This window comes from Miniopterus schreibersii, assembly GCF_964146895.1.
Source record: "Miniopterus schreibersii genome assembly, chromosome: 2".
Lineage (NCBI taxonomy): Eukaryota > Metazoa > Chordata > Mammalia > Chiroptera > Miniopteridae > Miniopterus > Miniopterus schreibersii.
This window is the reverse complement of record NC_138102.1, coordinates 965,754-988,160: the sequence shown is the minus strand read 5'-3', so window position 1 is coordinate 988,160 and position 22,407 is coordinate 965,754. Positions and strand designations below refer to the sequence as shown.

At 52.0% G+C, this 22,407-nt stretch overlaps 1 protein-coding gene across 1 annotated transcript in view; it reads left to right on the top strand.

Moving 5' to 3' along the window:
• The window catches only part of CSMD1 (CUB and Sushi multiple domains 1), a 1,001,626-nt gene that overhangs the window by 821,758 nt on the left and 157,461 nt on the right, over window positions 1-22,407 (top strand). The window contains exons 13-21 of the mRNA XM_081129106.1: window positions 8,797-8,979; window positions 10,856-11,182; window positions 12,525-12,719; window positions 13,236-13,374; window positions 16,046-16,233; window positions 17,742-17,930; window positions 19,514-19,630; window positions 21,261-21,476; window positions 21,925-22,113. Coding sequence (XP_080985232.1) covers window positions 8,797-8,979; window positions 10,856-11,182; window positions 12,525-12,719; window positions 13,236-13,374; window positions 16,046-16,233; window positions 17,742-17,930; window positions 19,514-19,630; window positions 21,261-21,476; window positions 21,925-22,113 — 1,743 coding nt within the window. The remainder of the gene's footprint in view (window positions 1-8,796; window positions 8,980-10,855; window positions 11,183-12,524; window positions 12,720-13,235; window positions 13,375-16,045; window positions 16,234-17,741; window positions 17,931-19,513; window positions 19,631-21,260; window positions 21,477-21,924; window positions 22,114-22,407) is intronic.

Genomic DNA, 22,407 nt, shown 5'->3' with positions numbered 1-22,407 from the left:
TGGGCGTGCATGAAATCAGGGTCTTCCCGCCGTGAACGGTTGAGCGCTTGCCTTGGGAAAGCAGCCGCATCTGCACCCTGGGAGTGAGGCCGAGGGTGGGCCACACGCTCGTGGTCCTGATGTCCCTGCTCAGGCCCGGCCTCTGCTGAGACGTCTGCCACAGCCAGAACCTTTGCAGCAGGCGGGAGGCCGGGCTGCCCTGGGCGGTTCTTGCCCTTAGGAACCTCGTCGGGACGCCGTTCCGAGCAGAGCTGTTTGTGCTTTAATTGTCGCTAAGCTCCCTTCCCTGGAAGGCTAATTACACGTTCATTGGGCACCTTTGAACGGCACTTGTAAGCAGCCAGACGGCCTGGTGGAAATTGTTTGGGACTTTGCGAATGTAGGTGTTATTAAAGGAAATGTAGGTAATGTTTGGTGTCCTGGGGGATGATTCCTATTTTCTAATGGAATTCAGGCGTAAGAAGCGGTTGACGCCATCGACAGATCATCTGATTTACACAGTCGCAGGTCCTCGTGTGGAGTGAGGAGGCTTCATTTCCCCTCGAGGTCGGAAGACTCCTCCCCGTGTTACCTCGGGTCTGAGGGCCCAGGCACGTGTCTTACCAGCCGCTCGGCGCAGATGCTCAGATCGGCTCCGAGGGCGGCTGATGGGCACGCGGACACCCCTCTGGTCCTGAATGAGCTCTTGCTGCTTCTCTGAATTTGATTAAAATACCTTATTAGTAGCCTGTGTAAATTAAATACTCTCGCATTCCCATGAAGTTTGAAAAATCTTCCCGAAAGAGATCGACACGCTGAGTAGACGTTTCATGAAAATCGCTGGTCTGCAGGACCATGCTAGAGGAATCGATCCATATCTAATGAATCCAGTGATGAATATTTTCTCACAAGCTGTATTGATGGGGAAAGGTCCCTGTGCCAATGAGGACTAAGAAGTCTCTCTTTCCACTTCATAAATACTCTCATCATCTGATACGGGCAAGTCTTCCTTGTAAGTCTCCCAAAGGAGAGCTCTACAAGCCGCTGAATAGTTAAATATTATTAGTAATGTTATTTTTTTACGATCACATGTAGGTTACTAGAGGGGGGACAGGGTCACCTTCTTATGAGGAACTTGAGCTTTTACAGAAATGAGACTATGTCCGTCTTCATTTCCAAGTCTCCAGCTGTGCTCCCAGTTTTATCGGTGGCCTTTTACGACGTGGCATGAAGTGGGGTGGCCTTAACATTTCGAGCACAGTCGAGTCCGAGCGCTCTGCGTAGCGCTTGCCCAGTGTCTTAAAGCACGACGACCTCAGCAGAGCACGTTGGATGTGACTCGGCCCCAGTTGCTGGTCCCAGGCCTGTGTTTAGGTCGGTGGCTCCGCTCCGTGGAGGCCGCTGAGTTGGTGGTTTCTAACGTCATAACAAAATGTAAGCTGACCAGTTTTTAAAAAGTTAATGATAGTGTCTCGCCTGCAGCCTGGCAGAGACAAGGCATATAAACAATGTAGTTTTCCCTTGTGTCGTCTTCTGTCCCGTCGTTTAATAGGAGAGGCTGCCTCGGGTGACAGTGAGGCCGTGGCTCGTGTCTGAAGGAGCGGAGATGGCCTCGCCCCCCCGTGCTTTCCGGGGATTGGCCGGGAGAGTCCTGGTCCCCGTTAATGGCCATTTAGAGAAACCAGAGGAAGACAGAGCCCGGTGGGATGCCCTCCGGCACCTACGCGCCTGGCGTTCACCCTCTGCGTTTACTCTGAAGGCCACCCTGACTTATAGCTTTAAAAATGAGGACCAGAAGCATTCAAGTCACGTGTTATGGGGAGGAACTCCTGGGTGCTGCGGGAACCTCACGAAGATTAAATCCTACTCTTGGGAGTTTTCTATTTTCTGAGTAACGTGTCACCCCGTCCTCACGGGGATGACCCCAAAGGAGGGGAGGCCTTTTTATAGCAAAGTCTTTTCTTTCTTCGGTAAATAGAGAAGCACTCTGACCACATGATGACATTCAGGCGACGCTGTAGGGGTCACCTTCATCATTCGGCTGTGTGTAATTATAAGAATCCCGCTCCGTGGGGCGAAGCCGCAGTAACTGAGCTGCACGTGCGTCTATACGAACGCGCCTGCACACGCGCCTCGCGGGTGTTTCATTGATTTACACACACGGACTTAGTGGCTGTTTTATCGATTTCCTCTCAATGAAGGCGGAAACAGGGCAGCGTGGCCAGCCGGTCAATGCTGTCCCAATCGTTATTCAGGGAAAATTGAATTCTGCATAAATGGACTAAACCAGGCCCTGCCGGGTGCTATCAAACAAGTACAATCACCCTTGTTCCAGCCGTGGTGTGTTTACATTCCGCACGTACAGGCAGGTTGGCTTCCTATCCTGGTAAACGTGTGTCCCTGTTTATAGTTAAAAGAGTAAATACATTAAACAAATTATTGTTATTTTTTTAATTTTATTTTTTTAATTACAGTTTTCATTCAGTATTATTCTGTATTAGTTTCAGGTGTACAATCATATACTTTACAGAGTGGCCCCGATATTTCCAGTGGGCACCATCCATAGTTACCACCATATGATTGACTATCCCCCCATCTGCACTTTACACCCGGTGGCTGCCCTGTAACTGCCCATCTGCACTGCTCAGTCTCGCAACCCCCTCCCCTCTGCCAGCCGTCAGTCTGTTCTGTCTCTGTGAGTCTGTCTCAGTTTTGCTTGTTAGTTCCTCTTGTCCGCTGGAGTCCCCACCTGCGTGGAGTCCTGTGGTATTTGTCCTTCTGTGACTGACCGTGAGCATGTGGGTTTGTTTCTGGGCTCCCCCTCCTGTTCCTCGGACTCTAGGTTTGTCCTGATGCCAGCGCCAGACTGTTTTGATTCCTGTAGCTCTGCAGTATGTTTGAAATCAGGGCATGTGATGCCCCCAGCATTTTCTTGAGATTGTTTTTCTAATTTGGGGTCTTAAGCGGTTTCATACAAATTTAAGATTGTTTTTCTATTCTGTGAAAAAATGCAGTCTCGTCTGGGGGTGGTCCAGGAGCACTTCGCCTCCCCCCAGGTTTCACAGTGCGTCCTGGCTGTGGATGGCGCTGGTTGGTCTGTTTTGTGAGAGGGACAGAAGTCAGGAATGACCTACATCACCATCTGAATGACATCATTTTAAAAATCCAAATAAATTCTCCTGTGGTAACTGAGATCTCAGCCATCTAGGGCCTTTCAGTTGCCAAACAGCAATGTTATGACTTCGCCAGGATGGACGTAGTGAGACAGAGCCCACCCACGGGGCCGCACTCGGTGTGTCTCCACATTTACTCCTGGTACGTCATTCTCGATAAAAGGCAGGGGGATTAGCTCAGATAATCCAAAAATCACCCACTGGGGTTTGGAGAAACTGCTGTGTGTACGTGTGATTGTGGGTGAACACCATTTGAGGATTCAGTTGTATTCGCTGGGCACTTTTATACTAAGAACTTCCCTAAGTGCTTCAGGAATAAAGAAAGGAAGTTGCTGAAACTGGTGGGGTTCCCATCTGCTGTGGGGACAGATCCCAGAGAGCGGTCAGGACGGCGTTTCTGTTACTCGCTGCCTCGCCCAAGCCTACCCTTAACTATCCGCAGACAACAGAGCCGCAGAACCCGACAGAATGGACAGTCTCTCTGGGTGTCCTCCAATCGATCGATCGTGACAGCCCACAGTTTGTTATATAAAACAAACCGAACAAAGATGCTGACCAGGCTAATTACATCCTGTCTCTTTCCTACCTTCTTTTCGGGCCTTTTTGAAAATCAAATGTGCGCCAAGTACACTTTCACGCGGAAAGGGATTCTGACTCCCTCTCAGTCCCACACCCCCAGCTGCCTCCTATTATCTAAGGTCGTCACTTACCCTCTGTTATTTTCTTTAAAAGGTACTGCTTTCTAAAGTGCGTCTAAAAATCATGAATTTTAAAAAGAGTTTGCAATTATATAAAAACTCCTGAAGCTAGTGGACAATTACTTATAGTCTGAGAATTAAGCATTATATCCAACCCAAGTTCTTATTTGGCAAAATATTATTTTATCTTATCAAGAAAACGTGGGGATACGTTTCCAAACAAAAGAGGTGCATTTTATTACTTAAAAAACACATTATTTTAATTTTTCATATATTCCTTGTACATTTTTCAATGTGTCCAGACCTCCCCCTGGGACAAGGGCTATAAGCTGACGGAGCTTCATCGAACCCAGAGTCGGCTACAACTCTTCTTATAGATGCCACCTTTCCGTATCCACAAAATGCATCATTATTATTTTTAATACAGAAATCTTTTGTTTTTTCAAATAATAAAATATTAACGTTTTTCTCAACCCACCGCCCTCCTGAATCCAAGGTCGGTTCCCCACTGGATCAGTGTTTCGTGACTCGTCGGCGCATCAGAGCGTGGCGGGTGGAGACGTAGGTCATAAGCACACGTGGGCGCCGCGCTCTGCGGCCGCCGTGAAGAGCAGGTGTGAGCAGCGTCTGCGGCGCCTCAGTCACTGGATCAGGGACTGTCAGGGGCTGCAGATTTAACAGCCAATGAAACAGCTGATGGGGGAGCGCAGAGGGAAGGTGATGCGCAGTGACAGGTCTTAGAGGCTCGTGGGGCAGGTGATAGAGGCCGTCCCGGAGCAAGGGGGACCCGAGCTAGACGACCAGCGGCTGCCTGAGTCAGTGAGATGAAGGGCGAGTGGACCAAACGTCTGCAGCAGACGTGATGCTGAGCACAGCGGGTGCCACCCGGTTCCGAGGAAAGTGCGCCGGCCCGGGCTGCGGACGGCAGGTGGACGTGGTGAAAGATGCCCCCGGGGGAGCACTGTCCACACTGCCAGGCTTTCTGAGTCAGGGGACAGACTCTGGACTAAAAATCCAGCCTCTGGCCCAGCCGGCGTGGCTCAGTGGGCTGAGTGTCATCCCTGTGCCCCAAGAGGTCACCAGTTCGATTCCCGGTCAGGGCCCGCGCCTGGGTTGTGGGCTGGATCCCCAGGAGGGGGCGTGCAGGAGGCGGCCGATCAATGTTTCTATCTCTCCCTCTCTCTCTAAAAATCAGTAAAATTGTAATTTTTAAAAAAGAATCCAGCGTATGAATTGTGAGGAGGCACAATTCTGTCCATGGCCACTCTGAATAATTATTGACTAGCAGTTAATTCAATATTGTATCCCAGATAAGTATGTGCTGGGCAGATGTCTGTGCTGCCCATTTAGGACGGAGCCATATGCTAGCATGAAGCATTGCCGTGTAGGATGAAACGCCTGCCCGGCACACACGCCCGGGCGGACGACACGCCAGCTCCGTGAGTGACCTAATGAAGCGTCCCTGGGCAGGGCCAGATTCCCTTCCAGGGCAGTTCTGGGTCTGCTGTAGTGCACAGATAATTGGATAATCACGAGCCCAAATGTTGTGCCTAATTGAAGAGCCACTTGAAAAAAATAGCCCAGAAAAATGTTTAAATTATGCACCGCTAACCGCCCATTCCCATCACAAAATGATCTTTGTAAAGTAGGCACAAGGTATATGTTAGAAGAAGTAGTTAACGTGGAATATTAATCTTCAGTCTAATATAGCGGACATCACGCAGTAGCATTTAGCAGAGATTAAACAAAACAGCCGTCTCAGCACAGGAGGCGTGGGGGGTGCGTCTCCCAGGGCCCTCCCCGTCCATCCCAGGAAAACCGGCCGTGATCCCATCTGGAGGAAATAGTGAGCTCATGTTCCAGGGCTGGTCACGGAAAGCGTGGGCGGTGCTATAAAAATGATAGCTTTCATTCTGGTGCAGTTACTATCTTCTTGGAAAAAATGTTGATAGCAGGCCAGTGATTTATTAAACCTGCTCCCTAGTTTCTAAAATTAAAATTGGCTTTTTTCCCTTTTCTCTTCCTGGGACCAGCCGTCCAAATACACTTAGAGGTCAAGAAAATGCAAATGAATTGGAAGTTAGCAGGTTAAAGAACACCTGCAATTGCCATCTAGTCCCACAAAAGATGCCTGGCGCCTGCCTGACTTTCGTGGCAGAATTAAGAACAGAACTAATAAAGTGGCTGATCCACGAGACTCCCAAGCCGTCCCTTACGTGTTACCTAATTCACGATTTCTCCACCTATGTAAACATCATCCTGGTAACAGTCACCTTTTGTCTGGATTAGCATTTTGAAATTTATCTTTTTATTTAACTCCCAGCTTATTTCCAAAATAATTTAAAGAGACATACTTCCATTTCCCTTTCTGAAAACTGACCACAGAACAGCAGACTGTGTGGACACTGTGCCAGCCGACAGTGCCAGATGCATGCAAGTGATTTTATCTGTGCGAGGAGATTTTGTTTCCAATGAAATGGCACCATTTGTGGAATTAAATTCAGTTTCTAATTCTGCCAGCATTTCGTGGCAGGTGTTATGACTGGCTGTGCAAATTCCACTTTTAGAAGCAGCTCTTTCCCTTTGCTGTCCTGCCCCCAAGGGTCTGGGAAGCTCTCCGATGACATTTCCAGGACCCTCAGAGGCCACACGAAACACGGCTCTTGTCTGGTCCAGGCCGTTGGTCCCGTTGCTTGTGTCGGTGCCAGTGAGAGACTTGGTTCCAGGCGTCCTGAGCGTTCAGGTCAAGCCGGGCCGCTCCTGGCTGTTCATCGGGGGCAACAACATGACCCCCCCGCCTGTCCCTAAGCAGAGGTGCTATCTGCAGCCCCCTGTGCCCGCGTGCCACCCGGGGGCACCTGGCTCACTCCATAGCCTGTAAGGTTAGCAGAGTGCACTGAACCTGGACCCGGTGCCTGTTTTTTTTGTTTTTTTTCTGTTTCTTTTGTTATTTTCTGCTCAAGAAAACAAGTGGTAACATCCCCTGTGGTGAGGGTCCTGATGCCGTTACGATACCTGATACCAACCTCACTTCTGTGATTTCCCTGCAGACCGGAGGTGAAGTCTCCCCTCCCACACGGACTGAGCCATCCCTGGATCCCCCCGGGGGGGGTCCCCAAGCTGTAGGCATTTACCTTGGAACCATCCAGAAACTCAGCCCTGAGTCACCTCCCCAAGTATCCCAAAGAGTGAGGACTTGATCAGAAAGTGGTTGGGCCACTAATAAAACCTAAATTCAAATGTGCTCTGGGTCACTGCGGGGTAATTAAGTGCTGGCCCATGAAGAGCTTCGGAAGGAGGGCCAACAGGGGCCTTTGGGAGACGTGTGCAGAGAAACATCCTGTAAACGTTAAAACTCTCTTTCCCCCCAGCGCCACCTCCGGCAGCCCCGCAGAGGGGTCTTTGAAAGGAGTCTCGCCTGGCCGGGCGGGGCTCAGCGGTTGAGCATCGACCTAGGGTCCAGGCGATCGGGGTTCGATTCCCGGTCAGGGCGCATGCCCGGGTTGCAGGCTGCAGCTGATCAATGACTCTCTCATCATTGATGTTTCTCTCTCTCTCCCTCTCCTTTCCTCTCTCTGAAATCCATAAAGATATATTTAAAAAAAAGAAAAAAAAAAGAAAGGAGTCTCATCCTAAAACCCCGCAATGCCTCCTTCCCACACCACTCAGCACAGATCCCTGCAGGCTGCGGGGTGCGCCCCCTTCCCTCCAGCACCTCTTCCCAGACCCCCCACTGCCGGCGCCCACCGCAGGGCCTCGCCTCTGATCCCCGCCTCACTCCCGGCATTTCCGCCGTTTCCACCTCCTGTTACCGAACTCGCGGGGTGCGCGCTCGGGGTGCTGCGCCCCGTGAACAAGCCCTGCCCCTCATGAGGTAGTTTTAGGGACTTGGCAGCAGGTAGAGGAGGTGAATTCGCATCCACAGCTCCGTCCCCGGGAGGGAGGCTCAGCCACTGCTCCTGTCATCTCTCGGGCTAATGACGCGGTTTCCTCTCCGCCGTGGCCGCACTTACCCAGCTGGGTCCCGGTCAAGCCCGTCCTGCTGGCAGCTGAGTCTGCAAAGCACTGGGCCACGGTCTGACCTTCAGCAGGAGGCGCATCGCCTGGGAGCCGCGGGGCTCGGGGCCCTGCGTCCGCTGCCCTCCGACCCCCTTGCAATGAAACATTGTAACTATTTTCTTTCCCACCGAATTACAGCCCCATCAGCGCATGAATTTTGTCTCCTTTGCCCACTCGCCTCATGTCCTAGACCAGGGCCTGACCCGCGGCCGACCTTCCAAAAGTATGTTTGGGCGAATAGACAAGCCGGTGGTTCGTTCATGCGTCCTGTGTGGTTAACGTTTCAGACGGAGCCACGTGTGACTTTCCTGTGTAGGTCGGTGCACTCGTGTCCGCATTTCATTCCAGTCACGTTTCATGGAAAGAGGCCTGATTCTACAGATTTCCTTTTTATCTGAAGATCATAAATATATTCATTTTGTCTCATAAGTGGGTTTTAACCTTAACTAAAGGGTTTTCAAACGGATGTACTGATTTAAACATTCAGTAGGGAACGAACGCCCTGCCTTGTACTGTTTACACTGAAACCACGTGGATCAGAGCACGTGGCTGGGGTTTGCCCTTCAGAGGCGGGGCTGTGGGTGACATGCGAGACGTGTGGGGCCGGGAGGCGCATCGGCTCCTCGTGACATCCGTGTTGTCAACACATCTGGGTCGCCACTCGGATCCCGCAGAAGACAATACATTAAATACCTTTGTCTCAAGTTTAAATTACACCTTTTCCTCACATTCGTAATTAAGCTTTGGGCGGACTGAGTCACCTTTTTACAACTGTTTACGAAAATAGTGCTGAGACCAGCGACTATCACCCACTTGTTCGTTTCCTAAATTGTTGAAAGCCGCTCGTTGTTGATTTTTAACCGTCCGCTTGTCTCTCCCACTTTCAGAGATCGAGAAGGGGGGCTGCGGGGACCCCGGCATCCCTGCCTACGGGAGGCGGATGGGCAGCAGCTTCCTGCACGGAGACACGCTCACCTTCGAGTGCCAGGCGGCCTTCGAGCTGGTGGGGGAGAGAGTCATCACCTGCCAGCGCAACAACCAGTGGTCCGGCAACAAGCCCAGCTGTGTGTGTGAGTGTCCCTCACCCCGAGGGCCGCGGTCCTGCCGGGGAGCGAGACCGGGACACGGGCGCGTCCGGGGGGGCGCCGCGCAGGGTCACTCACCTGGGGAGCCTCACTGAGCGGGACGCCCGGGACCCCTCCACGCCCGCCTCCCTGCAGCCCTGACCGATGAGTGCTCCCACGGCACCTGTGCTGGGCAAAGGCCGCAGGTGGCCCCTGTGCTGGGTCAAGGCCGCAGGTGGCACCTGTGCTGGGTCAAGGCCGCAGGTGGCCCCTGTGCTGGGTCAAGGCCGCAGGTGGCCCCTGTGCTGGGTCAAGGCCGCAGGTGGCACCTGTGCTGGGTCAAGGCCGCAGGTGGCACCTGTGCTGGGTAAAGGCCGCAGGTGGCCCCTGTGCTGGGCAAAGGCCGCAGGTGGCCCCTGTGCTGGGCAAAGGCCGCAGGTGGCCCCTGTGCTGGGCAAAGGCCGCAGGTGGCCCCTGTGCTGGGCAAAGGCCGCAGGTGGCCCCTGTGCTGGGCAAAGGCCGCAGGTGGCCCCTGTGCTGGGCAAAGGCCGCAGGTGGCCCCTGTGCTGGGCAAAGGCCGCAGGTGGCACCTGTGCTGGGTAAAGGTCACAGATGGTCCCCGTGCTGGGTAAAGGTCACAGATGGTCCCTGTGCTGGGTAAAGGTCACAGATGGTCCCTGTGCTGGGTCAAGGTCGCAGATGGCACCTGTGCTGGGTAAAGGTCGCAGATGGTCCCTGTGCTGGGTAAAGGTCACAGATGGTCCCTGTGCTGGGTAAATGCAGCCAACGTTCCTGCCAGAGAGACCGTGACCCGTGACCACAGCGCTGTTTCCATCAGGAGCTTCTGGGGCTGGACCACGGGGCACCCAGAGGGCAGTGGGGTCCTGATGATGTCATGACCTTGGGAGACACTGGGCAGGGATCATGAGCTTCGCTGGGGTGTCACTTTGAATTTCATGTGAACAACTACCTGCCTCCTCCTGAGTTAAGTGTTGTAACAAATAGAAAAAAGGTGCTTTGTAGCCCATTTAAAAACAGGATGTTTTTTGTAACTAACTATAGCAATGGCCAGAAAACATGAAATTATGTGGAGTGAGAGACAAAACCACACCCTAGAAATAAATCCAATAGGTATTCCCTAAAAAAAGAAAAAGTACATAAATACACAGGGTGTCCCCCAAAAAATGTAAACACACTTTGAATAATTATTAACTCCAGTGGGTTAAATCTGAAAAGTAAGACACATTAATTGAGCTATCAGCTATTGTGTATACATATATACATATTTTGGGAGTGTATATATATATATATATTGTTATATATATAAAGATTTTTAAGTACACATTCTTAAAAGTAAATTTCCCAAGAGATTTTTATAACCTCCATCCAGAGCATGGTCTGATTTTCTAAGGTATTTTTTATTAACAGTTACCCTGTAACTAGTAAAATAAATAACAAAAAAATGCTCACATAAAATACAAAGGGAAAAGTCAGCCTAGAAGACTGAGCAGAACCTCTATTATTTCCCGGAAATTGTTCCTGTGACACAGACACACTCTTTCATATTAATATTTGCTCTTTGAAGGCAGAAACTTGTAACTAGAAATGTTAGTATTTGCCCCACGCCTGTCACCTTGACGGGATCAGGCCTGAGCCCAGCTGTGCTCGAGTCTGTGCAGCTCTGGCTGAGCTCCATGTAATGAAATATTCTGTTTACAGTCTGGGAAAGAGAAAATGTTAGGGTCCAGAGTTAGCAATTTAATATAGCGGGCGGTCCTCTCGCCGGGCAGGCGCGAGCCCCTTGCCCAGGCCCAGCCATCAGCTCCGGCGCCCGGCTCCTGGCTCCGCACCGTGGGGTGAACACCCGTGTGTGTCTCCACAGTTTCGTGTTTCTTCAACTTCACGGCGTCCTCGGGGGTCATCCTCTCTCCCAGTTACCCCGAGGAGTACGGAAACAACATGAACTGCGTGTGGCTGGTCATAGCCGAGCCGGGCAGCAGGGTTCACCTCATCTTCAACGACTTCGACGTGGAGCCCCAGTTCGACTTCCTCGCCATCAAGGACGACGCCGGGCCCGACATGACCGTCCTCGGGACCTTTTCGGGGAACGAGGTGCCCTCCCAGCTGGCCAGCAGCGGGCATGTCGTGCGCCTGGAGTTCCAGTCCGATCACTCCACCACCGGCCGGGGCTTCAACATCACCTACACCAGTGAGTGAGCCGGCGCCGCCTCTCGGGCCGCTCCCCACGCAGGAGGCAGGGACGGGGGGATGCTTCCGAGGGTTATAGTCAAATTCACAGTGAGAAGGGCTAAGCTCTAGGTCATGGTCCTGGTGACCGCAGGACACACCTGTCAGGCTCGGGTCAGGTTCAGCCCTGTAGTAAGGACTGAATCGCTCACGTCTCTCCCTCCCTCCCTCCGTCTCTCCCTCCCTCCCCCTTTCCATCCCTCCGTTCACCTGCCCACCTCTGCACCCTCTGTGCAAAAACAATAAATAAATAAACAGCGTAGACACAGGGCTGAGGGTTTGGGGTCAGGAGCCCCGACCAGGACACCAGCACCCGGGTGCGCCCAGTGGATTTTGATGAGACAGCTAACTTTTCTTTAACTCCGATTTCTCACTTGCAAAATAGATTCCACTTAAGAGCACCTGGTCGGGCACTGTCGAGGGAGGGAGCACTGCAGTGTGAGATGCGAGCTACGCCCACTGGCTGTCTCCCCCAGGCTCTGGGCTTAGCATTTGCCAGGAGTTACCTCATTTGACGGGACAGCAACTCTGGGCACAGACCTGCTGTCCCTGGTTCTGTAAGGAAGGGTGGCCAGGCTCCCACGGTCAGCGCCACCTGCCCAGGGCGGGGAGCGGACGCAAGACCCGGACTCTGCCCCGGACCTGTCTGAACGCAGACCTTCCCCCCCAGCTCCTCTCGGCTGCTCTGGGGGTCTGGGGGTACTGGAGGTGCCGTTAGGTGCCCCTGGTGACAGCTGGGCCTGCACACCTGCCTCCCTCCCTCCCTCCCTCCCTGCCTCCCTCCCTCCCTCCCTGCCTCCCTCCGTGCCTCCCTCCCTGCCTCCCTCCCTCCCTGCCTCCCTCCCTCCCTGTCTCCCTCCGTGCCTCCCTCCCTGCCTCCCTCCCTCCCTGCCTCCCTCCCTCCCTGTCTCCCTCCGTGCCTCCCTCCCTGCCTCCCTCCGTCCCTCCCTCCGTCCCTCCCTGCCTCCCTCCCTCCCTCCCTGCCTCCCTCCGTCCCTCCCTCCGTCCCTCCCTGCCTCCCTCCCTCCCTCCCTGCCTCCCTCCGTCCCTCCCTCCCTCCCTCCCCCCTCCCTCCCTGCCTCCCTCCATCTGCCCCTCCCTCCCTGCCTCCCTCCGTCTGCCCCTCCCTCCCTGCCTCCCTCCCTCCCTGCCTCCCCCCATAAGCCGGCATCCTGTTTCTGTACCGTGTTTACCTATCGATCTGTGAAGCGATGGCTGAACTGAGGACAGCACATAGGTCTGGAAGAAGGTTGTTTCCTGTTTAACACCACACGTGACATCTGAGTGTGTTTTCCGTTTCTCAGCGTTCGGTCAGAACGAGTGCCACGACCCCGGCATCCCCGTCAATGGGCAGCGCTTCGGGGACCGGTTCCTGCTGGGGAGCTCGGTTTCCTTCCACTGTGACGACGGCTTTGTGAAGACACAGGGCTCCGAGTCCATCACGTGCACGCTGCAGGACGGGAACGTGGTGTGGAGCGCGGCCGTGCCCCGCTGCGAGGGTGGGTGCCCCGCCCGGCCGCCCCCTGAGCCGCCGGGCCGACGCCAGCCAGCAGATCACAGTGGTTCCCGGGCGGCACGGCGGGGCTCAGACACGAACGCAGTGTCTCCACCCTGGACGCAGGGCCGAGATCCTGCCGGGGCCGGGGGGGGGGGGGGTCTGCCCCAGCCTCGCTCCAGCTTCGGGGGCTCCCTGGCGATTTCGGAGTTCCTTCCTCCGCGTGGGAATGCATCTTGTCCCAAAGTCCCCTCGCTCCAGGGACGGTGGTCATGTCGGACCAGGGCCACCCTCCCGCCCTCCTGTTAACTAATCCCATCGTCGATGACCTTACTTCCAAGTTAGGTCACATTCAGAGGTTTGGGGTTAGAAATTCAAAATATGAACTTTGGAGGGCACGTAATTGAACCCACATGGAGACACTAACGCCTCGAGCACAGGAGAGCGCTTCCCTGCTTCGAGTGTGGTGTGTGTCCAGCTCCGCGCGGTCAGTGACCTGCCGACCCCTCTCTCCCTTCAGCCCCCTGTGGCGGACACCTGACCGCGTCCAGTGGTGTCATCCTGCCTCCCGGGTGGCCAGGATATTACAAAGACTCCCTAAATTGTGAATGGATCATCGAGGCGAAGCCAGGACACTCTATCAAAATCACTTTCGATAGGTAAGGAAAAAACCTTTCTCCCGTATTTTGGACCTAACGACCCAGGGATGCCCAACGTTTTTCCTTAAATGGGCCTGGAATCTTGGGAATACCATGTTCTTTATAGTCCCCCCAAAGGAGTTTGCTTAAGTAGGAGTAAGGCACGGGCTTGGTGAGGTTATTTTTGTCGCTAATCCTCCCCCGAGGATACTTTTTCCGTTGACTTTTAGAGAGAGGGGAGGGAGGGAGGGAGATGGAGAGGTGGAGAGAGAAACATCCGTGGGAGAGACACGTCGATTGGCTGCCTCCCGCACGCACCCTGATCAAGGCCAGGGATTGAACCTGCAACCCAGGGACATGCCCTTGACCAGAAATCAAACCTTCAGGCCTTTGGTGGGAGCCTCGGGCCCAGCCCACCGCTGCCCAGCTCTCCCGGTTGCCGGCTGGAGACCACCAGGGATTCGGACCTGCAGGGGGGCGCACTCCGGGCGATTGGACGCGGCGCCTCCTTCAGACCCTCAGGTGGCTCCTGGAGGCACAGGGAGCGGCCCCCCCATCTCGTGGTGGCGGCAGGTGACTGGGCGCGGCCGTGGGGAGGGCGCGGCAGGTGAACGCCCGTGAATTATCTGCCCGTGAGATCACTGGCGTGTCCCTTGGCACAGGTATTTGATAATGTATTTAACGATCTAAAAAAGTATTATGCTAGCGAATTTTTCATAATGAAACCTTTCACCATTTGTCTCAAGAATGAAATCAAGTTGAAGATTATAAACCAGAAATGTTTTGGGATGAACCACATGTTTTAAAATCTAAGGGAGCATCGAGTTTTGTGTTTCAAGCTCCCCCTTCGAGCAGCCTCCGCGTCTCTCTGACAGTGACGTCTCCTGGGCTTGATGAGTCTGGGTTTCATATTCAGAGTATTATAATGTCTCGAAGCAGATGCATGCTCTTATTTTATTTCTGTTTGTCACTAGTTTTCTAACAATCAGTGATAACAGCCTCGCAGGAATTATTCTGAGCAGGAGCCACATTATGTCTTAGTGATTATTTGTATTTGAAATTATGATTTATGTTATTATTTACTTTTGGTAGGATAATAACAGTCTCCACTGGATGATCTCGCAGAAGGAAGGGAATAATTTGGTTTATGTGTCCATGATACTGAGAATGGATCCTTGCACTAACCGTAATCATCGGGATAGCGTTAGGTGTGCGCTCCCTCCACCCAGCTGTCGCTAAAGAAACACGTGGGAAATTTTGTGCAGATATTTCAAAGGAGGTTTATTCTGTGCTTATCCAGACTTTTGAATTTGAACTCAGATCTCTGAGAAACCTTAGAGAACATTTAACCAGAGAAAGACAAGACTGCACAGTTCAACCCAAGCGCCCAGCCTCTGGGCTTGAGTTCCAGCCCAACCACGCGACGCTCACGGTGCTTAAAGCCTCTTTATAGGGGCCTGGGGGCCGGGGCCCAGCCTAAGGGTGTTGGAGGAACATTTCATTGTGCATCTGCACAGAGAGAATAGACGATCACTGGGGGCTCAGCACCTTTTAGTTGTCCCTGCCGTGGAGCTAAGTGCCCTGTACACAGCTCCCCCCGTCGCCCGTGACAGCGCAGAGCCTGGGCTCCGCGGACGCCTTCGTCTGCAAGTCCCAAGTGAACCAGGGTCTCCCGAGGAGGTGGCCGCCCCCTGAGGGCACAGCAGACGCTCGGACACGGGGTTGGCTCTGCGAGGACCACTGGGCCCAGGTAGAAAATGCTCTCGGAGCCTTGAGTAGCCCAGTCATCGCCCCCAAGAGGACCCAGGTGGCTGCGACTGTGTGAAATTACCAGATCCGGCCCTGCCTGGTGGCTCCGGGGTTGAGCATCGACCTATGAACCAGGAGATCACAGTTCGATTCCCAGTCAGGGCACATGCCCGGGTTTCGGGCTCGATCCCCAGCAGGGAGCGTGCAGGAGGCAGCCGGTCAATGGCTCTCTCATCATTGGTGTTTCTCTGTCTCTCTTCCTCTCTCTGAAATCAATAAAAACGTATAAAAATTTTAAAAATTAAAAAAAAATAAAAATACCATATCTGGCCCGATTCCCTGGACGTGTGATATTCTTCTTGGAAGAAAAGTTAAGCCCTTTTGGAAGCTGCTCTAACTTCTCACATCAGTTAAGTAGCGTTTCTTTGCAGAAGCCGCAGTGCGCTCGGTCCCCTCTCATCCTGGGAGAGCTAACGTGGCCTCAGAGGCACGGGCTTTGCTTTTGTGGGGAGTTTAGAGTATTGAATCGCCCCCTTTCTTTAAGAGACCTTTTCACCTCCCTGCTGCCCATTCTGGGGTATCCATCATCATACTAATGGGATGGCGAAAATCGTCTGAAAATGCAAACCGAGTGATTTTCGCTAATTGCTGATTATTGATCTGTCCATCTATTTATTTTACGAGAGCTGACCTGGTGGACGGTGCTGTGTCTGCGTTGCCGGCAGGGTGTTCAGTGAGAGGGAGGGATGTGGGTGCACCTTTCCTTTCAGGAAAATGTCCCATTCTTAAATATTACAGGTGCCCGCATTTTTATATGTGTACAGAACTGTACGCGTTTTACTTCTGTCACCCGTGGGGTTTTAATCAATGAATGAAGATATCACAGGAGTGCCTGTGAGTTAATGTGGCTTCTGGTCTCTCTCCTGACCGATGCCCCCCCCAGGTTCCAGACAGAAGTGAACTACGACACCCTGGAGGTGCGGGACGGGCCGACCAGCTCGTCCCCGCTGATCGGCGAGTACCAGGGCACCCAGGCCCCCCAGTTCCTCATCAGCACCGGGAACTCCATGCGCCTGCTTTTTACCACGGACAGCAGCCGGGCCAGTGTGGGATTCCTCATCCGCTATGAAAGTGAGTCCCGTCCCGTCCCTGTCCCTGCACGTGAACGATTAGGCGTGGCCTCAGGGCTCCACCTGGAACCACAGACCCGCCCTGTGCTCAGGAAATCCCGAGGCTCAGGGGTCCCCTCCCAGGAGCAGCCGTCTCGCATCCCTGACGACAGTGTTGAATCGTGACCCGGGGGCCCTGCTTGTGTTCCTGAGCCTGATGAGTCGCTTGTTGCTACGCTAACCAAGAAACGTCACCCCGTTATTCGTTCTAAAACATCACCCCTTAGCTGCATTTCAGGCTCTTGACTTAATAAAGGCGGGCATCTCCATAAGGCCCTTCACTCAAACTTTAATACAATATATGCAACACTTAGAAATGTTAGCCCAGCCCCGGCCAGTTTGGCTCTGTGGTTAGAGTGTCGGCCGGCAGCCTGAGGGTCCCGGGTTCGATTCCAGCCGAGGGCATGTACCTCGGCTGCAGGCTCGGTCCTAGTCGGGCACGTGTGTGTAGGAGGCAACCAGCGGATGTCTCCCTCCCTCCCTCCCTCCCTCCCTCCCTCCTTCCCTCCTTCCCTCCCTCCTCCCCTCCCTCCCTCTCTCTCTGAAAAGCAATAGAAACAATATTCTCAGGTGAGAATTGAAAAATAAAGAAATGTTAACCCAAAGACCCCTGAGGGCAGACAGGACAGTCTGAATATTGGTGATAATTTAAGATTTCTGATGAGTATTTCAGGTCATCATTGTAAAGCTCTGAACCTGCAGTGAGGTCCGTGTAGGGGTAACATCTTTCCACTTATTCTCATTCGTAAACATCCTGATGCTCTGCTCTTCCCATTTCCCATATTTTGAAAGTGTACGCTCTTCTAAAAAGGAAGAGAAATGTCAGGGAGGGAAAAGAACCGGCTGTCCCGACGCGATCGTGATCGGGGGACTGCACGCAGCACCTCGCTGTCAGCATCTTTTCAAAGGCTCGTTGTCGGCACCTTGGAAGCGGTGACTCGGGTGCGGGTCTGAGCACGAGGTGCCGATTCCCGGGGAGAGGTTTTGGGAAACCCACCGGGGCGCCTCCAGCTTAATGCGCCTCCCGTGGCGGGCCTGGGCGTGGGGCCTGCGCACAAGGGCTGGACCCGGGCTCCCGCAGCGCCGCTGGAAGGGGAGGGCGGCAGGGATGGACGAGAAACGGAGGCACGGCTTAGGCTTATTTATTTAGTGCGTCGTCAGTGGTTTTCAAATGGGGGAAGCAGGTCAGCGAGGCCGGTGGGTGAGTCACGCTTGCGCCGCGAGGTATCAGCTGGAAGCAGCTGACGTCACCTGTCTCTTGAATAACACGGAGAGGTATTTGAAGATGTATTTTCACGTGAACAGACTATTGAATTTATTGCATGATTTTCCAGGGCTGACTATGTCTGGGGACACTTCACAGGTACAACGGCCCGGATAGCTTCTCCATAAACCAGGAACGGGTATATTTAGGGCGGTTCTGGGATGCGCGGGCGCAGAGTAGTAACGCCCTGCTCTGGGCCGGTCCAGGTGTGACGCTGGAGTCGGACTCCTGCCTCGACCCCGGCATCCCGGTGAACGGCCGTCGGCATGGCGACACCTTCGGCGTCCGGTCGACGGTGACCTTCAGCTGCGACCCCGGGTACACGCTCAGCGACGACGAGCCCCTCGTCTGCGAGAGGAACCACCAGTGGAACCACGCGCTGCCCAGCTGCGACGGTAGGCGGGCCCAGCGGAGCCCACCGCGGGCAATGCGGAGGCGCCCGAGCGTTTCCGCGGCTCGGATGGGGGGGTTTCAGGAGGTGGCAGATATAATAGGAGCAAAGTGGGATTTCTGTTTGACGGGTGCCCCTCAAAATACTGTCCCTGTTTGTTTATTCTTTATTGATTTATTTTGAAGCCAGGTTTTCTTTTTTCTTTTTCATTTGTTTGTTTGTTTGCTGATTCTCACCAAAGGATATTCTCTCCATTGCTGCTCAGAGAGAGTCGAAGGGAGAGAGGGAGAGAGAGAAACGTCAGTGCCAGGGAGACGCACGGATCGGTTGCCTCCTGCACTCGCCCCAACCGGGGCCGGGGGTAGAACCTACCACCCGGGTACATGCCCTTGATCAGGAATCAAACCCGAGACCCTTTGGTACGTGGGCCAAACTCCAACCACTTAGCCACACCAGCCAGGGCAAGCCTGTCGCTATTTAACATGTGGCATTTACCTAGCACATTGTTTCTAGTGGGTAGAGCATGGATTTGGAAACGAAGCATGAAAAATTATGGGCTGTCCTTCAACGATATCCCCAAACACTCAAACACACATGGCTGAGTTGTACACATACCCTTCTGCACAGCGTCTATTGAAGAAAGCACGCGAGACACTCCTAAATAGGCAGATTCTACATCATCAGCCTTAATTTCCTCTGACCCAGGACCATACATCCATTGACGTCCTCTCTCTCTCCCTTCCTCTCTCTAAAAACCAATTAAAACATATTAAAATAAAATAAAAATATACAAAAAGATGGGCAGCTTTAAAAAATGCAAACCTGCCCCATTTCTGAAGCTCTAACTGTGAATGTCGGGGTTCTCTAGAGAAACAAGCAGTGGGATGTGTGTATATGTACATATCCGGGGAGAGAGAGAGACATATAAGGAATTGGCTCAGCCACTACGGAGACTGTCAGGTTCTGAGATACGCAGTCAGCTAGCTGGAGACCCAGGAGAGCAATGGCATAAGGCTTAAGGCTGGTCGGCTCGAGACTCAGAAATAGCCCACATTTCCGTTCAATCTGAAGGCAGGAAATACGACAATGTCCCGGTCAGAAGTCCGTCAGGCAAGAGAAATTTCATCTTACTTGCAGGAGGTTCAGCCTTTTGTTCTTTCAGTCCTTCAACTGATTGAATGAGGCCCACCCACATCAGGGAGGGCAATCTGCTTTACTCCATCATCCGACTCAATGTTAATCGCATCTAAAAGCACCTTCACACACACACCCAGAATAGTGTTAGACCAAGAGTTTAGGCTCCCCGGTCAAGTTGATCCTTAAATTTACCATCAGAGGAAGTTTCTGCTGTAGCCGCTATGCTTCCTGTGTTCTTTTTCTAGGTTTTGTACTATTTAGGACACCTGTGTATGAACTAGCGTATTATAATTATGAGTAAAATAAAGTTTTGGATTTGTTTTCTGTTTCATGGGGGTGATATTAGATAATCTTTCGGTCCTTGGCAAATGAAATGTCACTTTAAATGTGTTTTATTCCAGCAGCCATTGTGAAACGAGTACTATAATAATGATTCCTTATTATTTTAAGCCCTCTGTGGAGGCTACACCCATGGAAAGAGTGGAACAGTCCTTTCTCCCGGGTTCCCAGACTTTTACCCAAACTCTCTCAACTGCACGTGGACCATTGAGGTGTCTCATGGAAAAGGTGAGGATATGACATGAATTCCCAACACGCACAGTAATGGACAAGATGGAAACATGGAAAAAAAAGAGAAAGTATTAACATATGAGATAAGAGATTTCATCGTACGTAGTTTATTGGTTCATTTTTATGTTTTTATAAGACTTTAGAAGAACAACGGTCTGTAAATGGTTAGTGCTACAAGCAAAAGTAGATTTCCTGTTTTACTCTCTGTTTATCGGATAAGCTGGTCTTACACGCGTGAGCGTAAGCTTGAAAATTAGTATAAAGGCAAGAAAAAGAGGCATAGATTGTATAACATGTGAATGCTGATTAAATAAAAGGAACTAAGAAGAAATGGTCTGAGCCTCTAATGTCCGCAGTGGGTCTAGGATCCCGTCTGTGCTGCCTCGTTACCCGGAACAGTGACACGTACAAGTCACGTCACGCTATCCACGGATGACCCCTGGGCAGCTCACATTGTCCTCACTTTAGAGACAAGTCGAGTGAAGACCAGAAAATGTTTACTTTGTACAAGAAATGCGGTTTATGCACATTTGATTTAGCAACGTGTCATGGTTTTGTTTATTTTTTGAACGTCTAAACTTGTCATTTTTAACAAAATAATCTGGAGATTTGATCACATAAATATCATGTAGACTTTTTCTTTCTGCTTAGACCTGAACCTGCTTGAGTTAAATCGACATTTTATTGCATGTGCTGAGCTGCAATATGTCCTCATGGATATATGTTAAAAAGGGTTGGGCCTGGAAGAAAATTAAGAATAAAAAAGAAAAATATTATGAATGTCATCATAAATATAAGTATTTTTATTAAAAAGAACATGTCCATAGCTCATTTTATTTATTTGGCTCTGGGAACCCAGAAACAGTGTTTTGTGGGTGCAGCTAATAGGAGAGCATGTGCGTTGAGGGCACATAAACTGTGATTCCGAAGACGTACCCCTCGGGCGCGTGAGCTCATGTGCCGGACTCCAAGCTAAGACTTCATAAAGGACATCTATTTAATATAAGTGGGAAAGTTCTCCAGTCCTTTGTTTCAAATGCTCTGCTTAAGGGCCTAGTGACCATTTCTGCACGTAGCCCGTTGTCAGATCCTGGCAAACTCCACCTCTGCCTCCACCCCTGACCACACATCTGAATCTGCACCTCCGACTCCGTCTATGTCTGTATCTACATCTGTACCTGTATCTGTATTTACATCTCTATCTGTAGGGTGCCCCAAAAATGCAAACCCACACTTTGAATAATTATAAAGGCAGTGCTTACGAAAATGCATTTCATTTTCAACATTGAGCTCTCAGCTGTTAAAATGTGTATACATTTTGGGGGGACGCCCTGTATATCTATACCTGTGTCTGTATCTACACCTATGTCTACATCTATACTTATATATTCTCAAACATTCATTCATTTTCGCTGTTTATTCCAATTATTTATTTCATTTCTAGTGCCACTCCCTCTCCACCCATTTTCTGTATTTTCTTTTCAAACTTCAAAGTTAGGTTTGCATGTTAAGGTTAAATTTTGATTCAAGACTGATGTCCTCGGGCCCAGGAGCGCTCATTTGTTCAGCAGCTGTTCTCGCCCCCACTCTGTCTCTCTCCCATTTATCTCTCTCCCTCGTCTCTCAGGGGTGCAGATGATGTTCCACACCTTCCACCTGGAGAGTTCTCACGACTACCTGCTGGTCACGGAGGACGGGAGCTTCTCGGAGCCCGTGGCCCGGCTCACGGGCTCGGTGCTGCCCCACACGATTAAGGCCGGTCTGTTCGGGAACTTCACCGCCCAGCTGCGGTTCATATCTGACTTCTCCATTTCCTACGAGGGCTTCAACATCACCTTCTCGGGTACGTTGGGCTCATCCGCTGCTCGCAACAGCAGTGCTGCGTGGGCGTGTTTGTGTGCAGGTGTGTGTGTGGTGTGTGCGAGCGTGGGGGGGGATAGGTATGCATGTGTATGGTTGTGTGGGGTGTATGCGATTACAGATAAGTGGGTGACAGAAAATAAATGGGTGACACTTAGAAATAGTAAAATAATTTCACACTGTTAAAGTGACAGTTTTGAAATGGTCATTTTATTTTATTTTATGTCTGTGTAAAAAGTACTAAGATTGGTGCCATTTGCTATCAGAGAGCTCACAGTAAAGAAAATGGTGCACCTGAGAGTGAGAGCAGCGTTTGTGAGACCCTAATGATGTACTGACTCATTTTTAGTAACAGCAGTTCTCTGTCTTGCTGAATAATTTTCGAGTATTTACCCAAATTCCCACAAACCTGCTCTCTCTTCATGTCTCAGAGTACGACCTGGAGCCCTGTGAGGACCCCGGCGTCCCCGCCTTCAGCCGGAGGATCGGTTTCCACTTCGGAGTCGGGGACTCGCTGACCTTCTCCTGCTTCCCGGGGTATCGCCTAGAAGGTGCCACCAAGCTGACCTGCCTGGGCGGGGGCCGCCGTGTGTGGAGTGCACCTCTGCCAAGGTGTGTGGGTAGGTGGTCACACGCTTTCATTTCATTCATCCAGTGGGGACAGGGCCCGGCGTGGCCGGAAGAGGGCGAGGCCCGGGCACCAGACCGGGGTGAGCCTTCTGGCTGTGCCGTCTCAGCTGGAGGTCGGCTCCTCCAGCCCTAAAATTCATGACAGAGGAAGAGTGAGACTCGGTGTCAACCATATTTACAAAGGGGGGAAGGAGGCAAAGCAACAGCTGGAAACCACAATGTAATGACACAGCCTTGGACACGCTGGAGTAACACACCTTGGACACGCTGCAGTAACAGAACCT